Here is a 14,910-nt window from a genome sequence, read left to right as displayed (position 1 = left end):
ACATTAATGACTATGTTCATGCTAAGGAGAGACCTGAACAGGCCCTATTCTCTCACCTCTGGCTAACCTTGAGGCTCTATGCAAACAAGAAATGAAGTTTAAGTAAACTGCATCCTGGTGTGTCAAAGTCATGCTCAACAGATTCAAAGAGCCCCTCAGCAAAGGCCAAGAGACTTATTACCTAAAGGCATTTAAAGGACTCTCTGTTCCAACATTAGCTGACCACCAACTGAGCAAAAACATCAATGGCCACACACAACAAACAGACTTTACAAAATCAGTCTAGGAAAGTCATGAAGCAAACAACTCAAGAGCAAACCTAATTGGGTCTAGGGGCTGGAGATGTCTACTTAACAGAGTTGTCACACTGTAATATTGAAAATGTCCAGTTTTCAACCAAAAATTATGAGACATACAACAAAAAAGGAAAGGTGCGGTCCATATTCGGGGATTAAAAATAGCAGTCAACAAAAACCTCCTAAGGAAGCCCAGACAGTTAGACCTATTTGACAAGGACTTGAATTCAGCTATAATAAACATATACAAAGAATTAAAGAAAACGTTATCTAAAAATTTCAAGGAAATTATGAGACCAATGTTACACCAAACAGAGAGTATCAATAAAGAGAAAGAAATTACAATGATGAGTCAAGTAGAAATTCTGGAGTTTAAAGATGTAACAACAAGAATGAAAAATTTACTAGAAAGATTCAACAGCAGTTTTTTGCTGGCAGAAAAAAGAACCCATAAACATAACAGCAAGTTAGCTGAAATTATCCAATCTGAGCAACAAAAAGTGGAAAGGAAAGAAAGGTAAATGAAGAGTCTCAGAGACCCATGGGACTCTACTAAGAACACTATAATGGGAGTCACAGAAGGAAAGGAAAGGACAGAAAAGATAGATATTTGGAAAAATAATGGCTAAAAACTTCCCAATTTTAAGAGAAACATTGAGCTACACACACAAGAAGCTTAACCAGCTCCATGTAGGATGAAATCCATATAGGATAAACTCAGAGATCCACACCTACTAGACGTACCTGTCAAACTATTCAAAGACAAAGAACAACTTTACAGTGTCAGAAGTGACTCACTGCATTCAGTAAGATTAACAGCTGAATTCTCCTTAGAAACCACACAGGCCAGAAGGCTAAGGGATGACATATTTAAAGTGCTGAACAGAAAGACTGAAGCAAGAATTCTATATTCTAAAGTTTCCTTCAAAACTAAAGGCAAAATGAAGGCATTCTCAGATAAAACTTAGCAAATCTCTGACTTTCAGACCTACCTTATAAGAAATAATAAAGGGAGTCCTACAGGCTAAAATGGAAGTACAGTGAATAGCAATTTGAACCCACATGAAGAAATAAGGGGCACCAGTTAAAAAAAAAAAAAAAAAGGTACAGGTAAACATAAAAGACAGTATAAATGTATTTTTGTGTATATTCTCATAAGACAACTGTATAAAAACAATCACTGTAAAATTGTGTTTGTGGGACTGTAACGTATAAAGATGTAATTTCTTAACAATAATAGTACAAAGGAGGGAGAATGGAGCCACAAGGAAGAAAATCTTTGGTATACTATTGAAATTTACTTGAAATTAATCTGAAATAAGATTGTTTTAAGATTTAGTTGTAATTTTCAGAGCAACAACTAAGAAAATAACAAAAAAATATAGTGATCTCTACTTTACTAAATTATTTCCAAATTACTAAATCAAATTACTAGATCAATTCTCAGCTTTCATGTTAATCAAGAGCTAATGACATAGCTTGATCACCACCTTCTCTTTGAAACACAATCTTCTTTCTCCTCTTCCTCAGTCTCACTTGTTAGATCCTTTTTCCAGCCTCTAAATGATGGAGGCCTCTGGGATCAATCCTTGGCTCCTTTCTCTTTTCTAGCTACATTTACTCATTAGATGATCTTCTCTAGTCTCATCACTTACCGTCCCATCTAGAAACTGGCAACTCCCAAATCTGGGTTGCATCCCTAATCAATCCTCTGAACACCAGACCCAACATATCCAACTTCCCATTTTGTATCTCTTTCTATATATCTAATAGACAACTAAGTACTTTAACCTATATGTCCAACATATATCTACATAGGTCCTGCCTTCACATCTTTTAGCTCTCTGCTCCAATATGAACTTCTCCATATAAGCTACACATGATTATTCTATATAGAATAGAACCCATAATTCTTTTTCCTTTTTCTTCATTATGTTCATCACAACCTACTGAAGTGTATGTTTCTGCTTTAGATAAGCGCTAGAAGAGCTGAATCCTTGTTCACTGTTTTATCTTCAGCGCACCGAACATACTTAACATTCCTTAAGGGGAGAAGGGAATACTGATGAAAAATAAATGTGTTAACGGGCTTTACACCAATGCAATACAAATGATAAAAAGATACTTACTTTTCCTTTTTTTCTTGTTTGTGGGCTTCTCTTGTAATTTGAGCTGCTCTTCTACTATATGGATGGATGACTTTTTTTTCCCGTCCTACAATTTTTCCCCTTAGGGCTTTAGGCTAAAATTAGGAAGACACATGACATACACAGTCAGATATATAAATGATTTCTGTTAAAAAATTTCTTTAGAAATAAATTTAAAAAACAGTAGTATAAGAAATACTATAAGCCAGAAACACTACTCTAGGAATTAGGAGAGAACGCAGACCTGTTAAATGATTAGAATGGCATTTGTTTCCATTGTCGTAACAGAAATGATATATTCGAAACTACTCTTCAGTGATATAATAAAGAAAGGCACAGAATGGGTCAATAAACCCAGATCTTCAACTTTTCTATCTTCAAAGTAGGTAAAAGAATGCATCTAGTGAGAAGACAAGAGTTAAAATTGTGTTACAGTTCTACATGGATGGAACTGGAGGCTATTATGCTAGGAGAAATAAGTTAATCAGTCAAAGACAATTATCACAGGATCTCACTGATACGAGGAATTTGAGAAACAAGACAGAGGATCATAGGGAAAGAGAAGAAAAAATGAAACAAGACGAAACCAGAGAGAGAGACAAATCATAAGACTTTTAATCTCAGGAAACAAACTGAGGGTTGCTGGACTGGAGGCCGGTGGGAGGGATGGGGTGGCTCAGTGATGGACATTGGGGAGAGTATATGCTATGGTGAGTGCTGTGAATTGTGTAAGACTGATGTATCACAGACTTGTAACCCTGAAACAAGTAATACATTATATGTTAATTTAAAAAATTGTGTTATAGTTTAAAAAGGTGGGGAGGTAGAAGGAACATAGGATGTTCATGGGAGCTTGACACTGTAGAAGTTGGACATGGAACAGAGTGAGCACTGAATCAAACAAAGTCAAAGTTGGTTTCACAGAAAAACAGGAATAGAAGAAAGAATACAAGCCATCTCCAAATTAGCACACCCCAAAAAGAACAAATTATTTTCCCCTTCAAACCTTATACCAGTTAACAAGGTCACAATTCATTTAGTCCACTGAATTCGACATTTCAGTTAACTCTTTATTCCTACATAATTCTGTATTTTATCAGACCTGTTTTTATTTTAGAATTAATTTGGCTTCCTATAAGAGAAGCCCAGAATAATAATGGTGTAATCTGATCAAGTTTAATTCTCTGATGTAAAACACAGGAGCTGGAGGCTCTGCTTCACAAAGTCCTGAGATCCAGACTCCTTCTACCTACTATCCTAAGGGTATAACCTCCTATATATCTATATAGTTCAAGATGACTTAATCCAAGTCTAAACTCTAACCACTGAGAAGTAGAAAAGAAAATCAAAAGGCATACCCCTTTCCTTTAAGAGCAAAATTTCAGAAGCTGGAGTCTTCCGTTTACATACCATTCATCAAAATTTAATCACTGGGTTATATAAGGGAGAGTAGTAAAATACAATTGTTATTCACAGAAAAATAAATACATTATTACAGAAAAAAAAGGTTCTATGGGGACACCTGGTGGTCTCTAACATACCTAATCCTCAAAAAGGCTTCTAGAATCTTCTCTTCAAAACTACTGTTATTGCCTTAATTCAGCCTCATGATTTTTCATGATTAGAATGGCCTTCAGATTCTCACTCACATTCATGGAAGTTGCAGTTTATTTTCCTACAACATTTATTTAGTGAAGTCCTTCTCCCTTGCTAACGAGCTCACAGTGAGGTCCCAAGTCCTTAAGGCAGAAAACAATCTACCCCCAACGTACTTCTCCAGCATTACTCATTCTTCAAAACATCCTTCATCCCATTCTTACTGAAGTTCTCCCCAATTCCAGAACACACCATGCTGTTTCATAACTTCTGAAGACTGAGGTTGTTACCGCTATCTGAAAAATCCTTTCCTTCCTTGTCTTTTCATAAAATACAACTCGAAGTCACTTCCTCTGTAAAACTTCTGGCAGAATTAATTAAAGTGACCACCAATTCCTCATTCACATATGTATTCATTCCTTCAACAAATATTTACTGAAATATGCCAATAAATATTTATTGCTTTCTTCTTGATACACCTAGGCAAGGTAACTGCCACTCTGAACTCCAGAAAGGCACTGGAAGGTGGTTATAGGGACAGAAAAATAATGTGAAACCATCATACAACAGTATAGGCATGCTTTGTTTTACTGTGCATTGCAGATATTGTGGGGGGAGGGGGGAAGGTCTTGTTTTGTTTACAAACAAGGTTTGTGGCAACCCTGCATTAACCAAGTCTATCAATGCCACTTTTCCATCAGCATTTGCTTACTTAATGTCCCTATGTCACATTTTAGTAATCTTGCAATATTTCAAACTTCATTATAATCACTGTATTTGTTATGGAGGTCTGTGATAAGTGATCTTTAATGTTATCCTTGTAATTGTTTGGGGCCGCCATGAACTGTATCCATATAAGCAAACTTCACCAATAAATGCTTTGTGTATCCCTACTACTCCAACTGACCAGCCAGCCATTCTCCCATCTATCTCCCTCTCCTCAGATCGATCTCCTGAAACAAAACAGTATATAACTTACACCAATTAATAACCCTACAATGGCTTCTATGTGTCCAAGTGAAAGGGAGAGTCATGCTTCACCCACTTTAAATAAAAACCTAGAGATTATTAAGCTTGATAAGGATGACAAGTACAAAGCTGAGATAGGCCAAAAAGTTAGGCCTTTCTCTTGTGCCAGTTAGCCAAGCTGTGAAGGCAAAGGAAAAGTTCTTGAAGGAAACTTAAAGTGCTATTCCAGTGAACACAGGAATGATAAGAAAGGAAAATATCCTTACTGCTCATAGTTTTGAGTGGTCTGGGTAGATCACATCAGCCACAACATTCCCTTGAGCCAAAGCTAGAACAAGGCCCACCTCTCTTCAATTCTATGAAGGAAAAGAGAGATGAGGAAGCTACAGAAAAAAATCTGAAGCTAACAGAGGTTGGTTCATGCAGTTTAAGGAAAGAGGCAGTCTCCATAACATAAAAGTGCAAAGTAAAGCAGCAAGTGCTGATACAGAAGCTGATACAGAAGTTATCCAGAAAAATCTAGCTAAGATAATTAATGAAGGTGACTACACTAAACAAGATTTTCAATGTACACAATATACCCTCCTACTGGAAGATGCCATCTAGAACTTTCACACCTAGAAATGAGTCAATGCCTGGCTTCAAAACTTCAAAAAATACACTGATTCTCTTGTTAGGCGCTAATGCAGCTGGTAAATTTAAGCTGAAACCGATGTTCAATTACCATCCCTCAAATCCTAAGGCCCTTAAGAATTATGGGAGATCTACCTAGCCTGTGCTCTATAAATGGAACCACAAAGTCTGGTTGATAGCACATCTTTTTGTAACACAGTTTTCTGAATATCTAAAGCCCAAGGTTGAGACCTATTGCTAAGAAAAAAAGACTCACTTTAAAATATGACTGTTCCTTGACAATGCACCTGGTCACCCAAGAGCTCCAATGGACATAAACAATGAGATTAATGTTGTTTTCATGCCTGCTAACACAATATCCATTTTGTAGCTCATGGATCAAGGAGATGACGACATTAGAGTCTTATTTAAAAAAATTTTGATAAGGCTATAGCTGCCATATACAGTGATTCCTCAAACGAATCTGGGCAAAATAAATTCTTGAAAACCTTCAGAATACGATCTACCATTCTAGATGCCATGAAGAACATTCACAATTCATGGGAAGAGGCCAAAATACAGTAAGAACAGGAGTTTAGAAGTTGATTCCAACCTTCATAAATGACTTCAAGGGTTTCAAAACTCCTAGGAAGGAGGAAGGGACTGCAGATGTGGTAGACAGAGCAAGAGAACAGAACTGGAAGAGCCTCAAGATATGACTGATTTTGCTGCAATCCCATGATGAAACTTGAATGGGTAAGGAGCTGCTTCTTACAGATGAACAAAAAAAGTGGTTTCTTGAGATGGAATCTACTTTTGATGAAGATGCTGTGAAGAATGTTAAAAATGATACCACAGGATTCAGAATATTAAATCAGCATAGTTGATAAAGCACTGGCAGGGTTTGAGATGACGGATTCCAATTCTGAAAGAAGTTCTACCATGGATAAAATGCCACCAAACAGCAATGCATTCTACAAAGAAATCGTTTGTGAAAGGAATAGTCAACTGATGTGGCAAACCTCATTATTGTCTCATTTTAAGAAATTATCACAGCCACCCCAATCTTCAGCAACTTCTACCCTCATTAGTCAGCAGCCTGATTGAGGCAAAAGCCCCTACCTGCAAGAAGAGTACAACTTGCTGTAAACTCAGATGATGGTTAGCATTTTTCAGAAATAAACGATTTTTTTAAAGAATTTTTTTTTTTTTTAAGATTTTATTTATTTGACACACAGAGAGAGATCACAAGTAGGCAGAGACGCAGGCAGGGAGAGAGGAGGAAGCAGGCTCCCTGCTGAGCAGAGAGCCCACTGAGGGACTCGATCCCAGGACCTGAGATCGTGACCTGAGCCGAAGGCAGAGGCTTAGCGCATTGAGCCACCCAGGTGCCCTAGCAATAAACTATTTTTTAATTGAAGTATTTATACTGTTTTTTAGACAGATGCTACTGCACACTTAACAGTCCACAATATAGTATAAATATAACTTTTCAAGGCATTGGCAAACCAAAAATGTCATCGATTTGCTTTACTGTGATACTTGTTTTATTGGGGAAGTCTGGAACTATACCCACAATATCTCTAAGATATGTCTGTATATGCATTCTTTTGTATTATTCTCTGCACATGTGGGGTGGGGGGTGCAGGAAAAAAAGGTATATAAGGATTTTTTGTACATGAAGTTTACCTAGCAAACATGAATCAATAAAAATGTTTCTGAACCCACGGTAGGTTGCCTCTAAGATGTCTAAGAATGAATTCCATCTCTGGATATTCATGTCTTAAGTATAATCTCCCCTAGAGTGTGATTTATTTTTAATGAATAACATATGGCAAATGAAGGAACTCCAATCCTGTGATTAGGTTTTGTAAGGACTCTGGCTTCCCACCTTGCCTATTCTCTTTTGCTCTCTCACTAGGGTCACTCTGATAGAACACAACTGCCATGCAGTAAGCTGTCCCATGAAGAGGCCTATCTAACAAAGAAATGTGACAGGCCTCTATTCTGCGGCAGTGAAGAACTGAGGTCCTGAGTTCAGTTGTCTACTAGGAGATAAACCTTACAAAGAACCATGAGTGAGCTGGGAAGTGCATGCTTCCCAGTTGTGCCTTGGGATGAAACCACAGCCTCAGATTATACCTTAACTGTAACTTTGTGAGAGATCTTGGAGCACAGGATCCAGGTAAGCCATATGCCTCATTCTTGATTCACAGCAACTGTGAGGTAATTAATGCTGTTGTTTTAAGCCACTAAACTTTGGGACAACTTGTTACACAGAAAGAGAGAACTGACGAAGACAAAAATGAAGAAAATAATAAAGCAAAGTGTACCCTTTGTAAAGATATCTTTATTCCATAAATCCTAACAAATAAAAAGCTTAAAAAAAAAAAAAGAAAAGAAAAGAAAAACAAGTAAAGGTCAAAGAACCCCAAGAAAAAGAGATGCTCTCTGAGGCTGCTAAAAAACAGTTAAAGTTATAGAGGTGTAACACTGTTTCAGCAATATATCCAAGCCTATAAAAATATTTCCTTTAAAGATTTAAAAAGAATTTTCTTCAGAACAAAAAAAATTTTGATAACATTGGAGTATGAAAATGTCCTCATAGCTTAAGAAGTCTCAGGAAAGAACCTCCAAGACTTGGTAAAAGAAGAAACAAAGAAATTGAATTTATATTCTGACTCAGCTGTAGTTTGTAATTCCTTGTATTATTCATGAAAAGGTTGCCTCAAGGCAGGATATGAATATATAATAAGGAACAGAAATATGTACAATATAACCTGTTAAATTTTAAAACATGTTCATATTTTTTCAATATATTAAAATAAAAAAGAAACACTTCAACAAGGAAAATTAAAGTAAAATCCCATCAATAAAATGTTAATGTATTAAACAGTCTAGTCAAGCTAAGTATCTCTTAACTGAAAAGCAATTAATCTCTGTCAGGGATTCTCCAAATTTACTTGCAGAGCATTTGATGACTCATAGAATAGTACAGAATGTAAACATAAAACAAAACTGGGCATGGAGGAAAAAAGGTGTATTTGCTACAGAAGATTAATAGTTATATTTTAACTTTGAAAGAAAGCAAAAACAGCATTTCTTTTCATAAGCGTTAACTAAGGATTTCTTTCCATAAGCGTAAGTAATAAGTAAGGTATTGTTTTAAGTAACTATGCTTACTTTGAAAAGTTTCTGGTACCACAAAAATATTCCAGTTAGAAATTAGTATTAGTATAAGTAACCTACAACCTTTAGCAATCACTTCAGAAAATTCATTCTAAACTTCTTTGGATTCATAATTGAGAGTAACAGAAGAAAACACATAAATAGTTTATTAAAACACAGAAACAGAAAGAGGTATTTCAGGGGCAATATGGTTCAAATATTCCTGCTAAAATCATAAATAATAAAAAGGAACTTTTCCTAAAAGACCATCAAGGTCATCATAGAATCCAGGGTCAACTAGAGACAAAAATGCCATTTAGACTACCCACTGCAACTAGAAACCTAGAAAAATAATCATTCCATCAAAGGCACTTAGGGTACATATAGGTACACAAATACTTTAAAAAAAAAAAAAAGTATAAAACTAATCATCCCTGTAACTGAGAAAGCTATAGTGTAATATTTTAAATGCCAAAATAAATATCAAAGTATGATACACTAAGTCACTAATGACAATACAAAAATGAGATGGATTATTTAAGAGAAGCTGCATTTTTCTTTTTTCTGGGCAGTGAGTCTACCACGAAGAAATCCAGTGCATTTTCCCTGCTTTACAGATAAATGACACCAGGACAATCATTAGCTAGAGTTTCCAGAAGGAACTTAATGGTTCAATACATACTTCTTTCTAAACCACACCCAATTCTCAAGAACCATTTCAAATTCAAGTTTACCTCCTCATTGAAGATAGCCAAGAAGAACATTTCTGGACCTTAGAACCTTTCTCTTTTGGTAGCATTTGCCACGTAGTACCTAATATTAAACTATACTGATGAGCCTTCTAATATTTACAAGTCATTTTTACTTGTGTTTTATATTCTCAACAGTGGCTCCTTAAATATCGTTAAAACATGTCTTATTAGATTGAAAATAATACTCTGAAAGAAGCAAAAAAGAAGTAGGATGATGCCCCAAGTCAACATTTGCTGAGTGCCCACTGTGAATTAAAAATATTAAAAATGGTCTTTAAAAGTGTGAATTATCTCATATAATTTTAATTGTTCATAAACAATGCTCTCCTTAAGAATACCTTAATTAATTTTCTAATGCAGGCTTGAATTTTATCTTTCCTTCAAAAATCTAACAAGCTCTTGGTTGTTATCAAAAAGACAGATAGTAAGCGGTGAAGAGGATATGGAGAAAAGGGAACACTTGTGCACTGCTGATGGGAATGAAAACTGATAGAGCCACTATGGAAAACAACAGAGAGGTTCCTCAAAAAATTAAAAATAGAACTACCATATGATCCAGCAATCCTACTTCTGAGTATATAACCAAGGAAACAAAATCACTATTTTGAAGTTATAACTGCACCTCTCTTCACCGAAGCCTTTTTTATCATAGCCAAGACATGGGAACAACCTAAAGTGTCTTTTGACAAATGAAGAAAATGTGTTACATATACACAGTGGATTATCATCCAGTCATAAAAAAGGAAATCCCACTATTTGCAATAATATGGATGAAACCCAAAAGCATTACGCTGAGAGGTAAGTCACACAGAAAAAGACAAATATGGCATGATCTTACATATATGTGGAATCTATTTAAAAAAAACTTACAGGAAAAAACCTTATAGAAACAGGAAGCAGACTGGTGGTTGCCAGGGGATGGGGTTGAGAAATGTTTCAAGTTGGTCAGTGGGCACAAACTTCCAGTTATAAGATGAGTAAAGTTCTTGAGATCTAACCATACTGTATTGTATACTTGAAAGGTGCTAAGAGTAAATCTTAAAATTGGTATCTATGTGATGTGATCTATTAACTAAGCTTATTGTGGTAGTTATTTTAAAATATATATGTATATCAAATCATAACACTGTACACCTTAAACTTATACTGTGTTCTAAGTCAATTATATCTCAATGCAGCTGGGGAAAAAAACCACCACCAAAATTTAGTTAAGTTGATTTGTTGTTTCAGCTTACATTTATAGGTGAGTCCAAGAGCACAAAAATCTTGTCATTAAAGAATATGTAGGTAGTCAGTAATAGTTAATGCCCACAGTAATATGCAAAGATAAATCAAGGGAGGATGATGGCATTTTTATGTCTTATAAATGTCTTATAATCTAGGGCGCCTGGGTGGCTCAGTGGGTTAAGCCGCTGCCTTCAGCTCAGGTCATGATCTCAGGGTCCTGGGATCGAGTCCCACATCGGGCTCTCTGCTCAGCAGGGAGCCTGCTTCCTCATCTCTCTCTCTCTCTCTCTCTCTCTGCCTGCCTCTCTGCCTACTTGTGATCTCTCTCTGTCAAATAAATAAATAAAATCTTAAAAAAAAAATGTCTTATAACCTAACTTTGGAGAAAAACAAGCATGCTTAAACTTTATCATAGGCTTCTACAAAAAGGAATATAGCAGAGTGTCTGTGGTATAGTACATACCAAATTAATACTTTTTAGTACCCTAAAAACTTCACATTTCAGAATAAAGAAGTGTTGGGTGGGATGAATTAGTATGAAAAGACTGTTCATGTTGGTTGAATTAACTTCTGATCAAAGAAAAAGGTATGGGGCACCTGGGTGGCTCAGTGGGTTAAGCCGCTGCCTTCGGCTCAGGTCATGATCTCAGAGTCCTGGGATCGAGTCCTGCATCGGGCTCTCTGCTCAGCAGGGAGCCTGCTTCCCCCTCTCTCTCTCTGCCTGCCTCTCTGCCTACTTGTGATTTCTCTCTGTCAAATAAATAAATAAAATCTTTAAAAAAAAAAAAAAAGAAAAAGGTATGAATTTGTAGAGCTCCAGGAGATGTTCAAAATAAGAAAAAAATAAATGAGCAAAGTAACAAAAGTAGACAACTACAAGCTCTACTATAAATTTACAACTATTCTAAAGTTAATTTCAACAATTAAATTACATTTACCAGGTGCCAGACATTAGGCTGAGTGGCTTACATTTAATTTTCACAACAATTCTCTGAGGCAGTTACTATGATTATCCCACTTTAATGGGTGGACAACTGAGACTTAGAGGAGTTAAGTAATTTCAGCAAGATCAAAATTTAGCAAAGACGGTTGTCAAACTTAGTTTTCTGAAATTCCATAACCCACATTCTAAACTGTACTGAAAGTAGTTTAGAGTAACTGATAGAAAAAACTGGAAAACCTCCAGTATCAAGCTGAGCTTAAATTCAAGAAAGGGCACAGCAGAGCCACTAGCGATGTACCAGAAAACTGAAAACACATTTGCTGCCTTTTTAGCCTTTTTGGCAAATGTGCCAATTAAAACAAATTTTTATGCCACTCCTTTGATTCTTATGGCAAGGCAATCCCCTACCATACAGCCTGATAAATTGAAATTCTCATAGTCAAGGACAACTACATTCAAATGCCAACCAACCCCCAATCTTATCTAATATTTCAATGTTCCACTCTGAAATGGAAAAGCTATAAAAGAATTATCTTATAAAGGGCTGGAAATAGCACAAGTGCAATAAGTGAAAAAGACTAAATTTATACATACACAAACACGTATGATCCAAAGCAAAACAACAACAACAAAACCCGTATGGATGTGAAAGGCAAAAATGTCAGGCACACAAAAAGAAGAAAGAGAAAAAGGAACAAAGAGGACAAAAGACCTAGTGGCCAGAGTATCATAACTTTTTACCAAATTATAAACTTTTTAACATTGTTGCTTTTATTAAAAATTGGTTGAAAATGAATATAAAATTTTCCTAGTCAAGAATCATTATAATGAATTTTAATCAATTTTTTAAAATGCAAGAGAAAATATCCGTCTTTGAAATACAACGTTAAGCGGTAGCTATAAAGAACAACTAGGCAACTATAAATACAAAATTTAGATACTGTTTACCTGCGGGCTCCTGAACGTTACAGATCCAAGGAAGGAAACAAACCATCTTTGAAAAGTTTTGCTTCTTAAACGGGGTAATGGATAAACGAGAGTTCCTACACCACTAATCTTTATACTTCACTTCGTTAAGTAAGAGTAACCACTCTTTTGCATCTAGTCAATTTTTAATAAAAACAACAGAATAGTTTGAGCGCCCTGAAAGGAGTGGGGCGGGGGTGCGGAGGCAGGAAATGGGGAGCGAGCGCGTCAGCGGAGGTCGGCGATAAGCCACCAAGAAAGAGACTGAGCCCAAGCAGCCTAGACGGGCAAGAGGTGGCACACCAATACTGAGGTGACACTTTCCCAAGTTTTGCCGACCTTCCCCCCCCCCCCCGCCCCATTCCTCCCGCCGCCCTCACACTGGTGAGGGGCAAGAAAATGGAAAAGCGCCGCCCTCACACTGGTGAGGGGCAAGAAAATGGAAAAGCGGAGGGCTTCCTCCCGAGGGGCACGGCGCTCTGGGAACGCTTCCGAACCCGGAAGTCCAACTTTAAGATCCAGACGCTGGGCCAGGCAGCCACCTCGGGGCTGGCCTACCCTGCATCCCTCACCCCGGGGTACGAACCGGTAGAATCACGTAGTCCGGTCCCCTCTTCTAGTATCCCAAGAACCCCCCTTCCCTCCAGAGAGCCAAGCCCACCATGGTGACGTCCTCACGGCCCTGCAGGACCCCGGCAGCCTAGACCACGGAACCACCACCAACCGCCACAACTCATAAAACGCGCGCAGCCTAAACACACGTGGCTGCGGGAGAAGACCGGGCGGACCGGGCCGGAAGGGGCGGGGGAAGTACGTCTCTCTAAAACGTCCCCCGGAACCGACACCGAGTCTTTTTATCCCGTAGAGAACTTTTCAGCCCGAGACCAACCCGCGGCCTCCCTGCGGGTTTGCCAAACACGATGGGAGGGCGCCTGGGACGTGAGGGTGAAACTGGCCGTGTCCACATTGAGGCCTGGCATTTGATCTGGGCTTACCGACGCTAGACGCTCTTGGCTAGTGGAGTCCCAGGCCCGGGCGAGGATCTCCCGCATCATCTACCCTGATGCACAACCCCCAGCTGAACAGCATCTTTCCACGAGGCTCTCCTTTGGGAGGTTCCTGCCTCGCAGAGGCTGGCCCCCTCGCCATTAGACTGTTAGGAGATGGCCCACGTCCTAGGGTGGCAAAAGACCCTCTGCTCACCTCCGTTACCCTGAGCAAGGCTCTTCCCCTGCTGGGTCTCAGTTGCCTCACCCGTTAAGGGCCCTTCTACATACCCAAGGCCCCTTCCTTCCAACCCAGGGTTTTTTTGTTTGTTTTCTTCTCACAGTGTAAGAGTCTGCGTTTTACCTGTGCTTGTTAGGATTCCACCGACCCTATATGCATTAAACAAATATTTGATTGTTTACTGTGTGCCAGACTTTGGGGATACTCCGAGGGTTAGTAAATAAATAAGTAAATAAATAAAACTAGTATTATTATTTCAAATAGTCTAAAATCACTCTGAAGAAAATAAAGAGGGTGGGATAGGCAGAAAAGTTGTTTTACACGTGTTTGTCTCTGAAATCCTCTTGAAAATGAGAGTGGAGCAGAGACGGATAATAATGAAAAGAATTATTCAAGAGGCTTGTTATAGGATGGTGAGGCAGACTTTATGGGGGGGGGTGCTTTTATAGCAGTAAGGATCACTGCTAAGGGGACTTGCAATGGGGGATACAGCTTGGGCAGGTGGGAATTTATAGCCAAGGAGCAGGATGAGGGGTGGTGGGTGGAAAATTACTAAGAGGAGACATCAGGAGTAAGGGGGCATTCTGGCTAAACCAACCTAGCAAGATTTTTGGGATACAGTCCACAGTGATCAAATATCACCAGGAAGATGGTGGAGGATCAGGAACCAGATTAGATAAAGATATCGAGGTCAACCAGATGTTGAGGATTGGGAACTCTAGCTTGACTGACTTTCTTGCTGAAATTGAACACTACAGAGAAGAACAGGAAATCCAAAATTCCAGGCCTAGATGAAAAAAGAGTTTGGAGAGTCTGAGTAGAGTGTGGTGAGGAGAGAACTTGTCACTTGAATGAAAAGAGAGAAGTAGGCATGGGAAGAAGCCACAGGCAGGATGAAAGTTCAGTGTGCCTGGATAGATATGTGCAGGTACATATATTTCATCAATAAGTATACCCATTCAAAAAAATAGTTGAAATTGTAAACAAGAATTTGTGACCAGACGATC

The 14,910-nt window shown here is 38.0% G+C and overlaps 1 protein-coding gene across 1 annotated transcript in view; it reads right to left on the bottom strand.

Moving 5' to 3' along the window:
- TMA16 (translation machinery associated 16 homolog) overlaps positions 1–13,452 on the bottom strand; it is a 35,876-nt gene extending 22,424 nt beyond the window's left edge. The window contains exons 1-2 of the mRNA XM_044224787.1: positions 13,338–13,452; positions 2,426–2,538 (exon numbers count right to left, since the gene is read on the bottom strand). Coding sequence (XP_044080722.1) covers positions 2,426–2,538; positions 13,338–13,340 — 116 coding nt within the window. The 5' untranslated portion in view covers positions 13,341–13,452. The remainder of the gene's footprint in view (positions 1–2,425; positions 2,539–13,337) is intronic.
- Between the last annotated feature and the right edge of the window lie 1,458 nt (positions 13,453–14,910).

Source organism: Neovison vison, chromosome 11 (genome assembly GCF_020171115.1).
Source record: "Neovison vison isolate M4711 chromosome 11, ASM_NN_V1, whole genome shotgun sequence".
Lineage (NCBI taxonomy): Eukaryota > Metazoa > Chordata > Mammalia > Carnivora > Mustelidae > Neogale > Neogale vison.
Note: the sequence above shows the minus strand (reverse complement) of the source record. Positions and strands in the feature narration are given on the sequence as shown.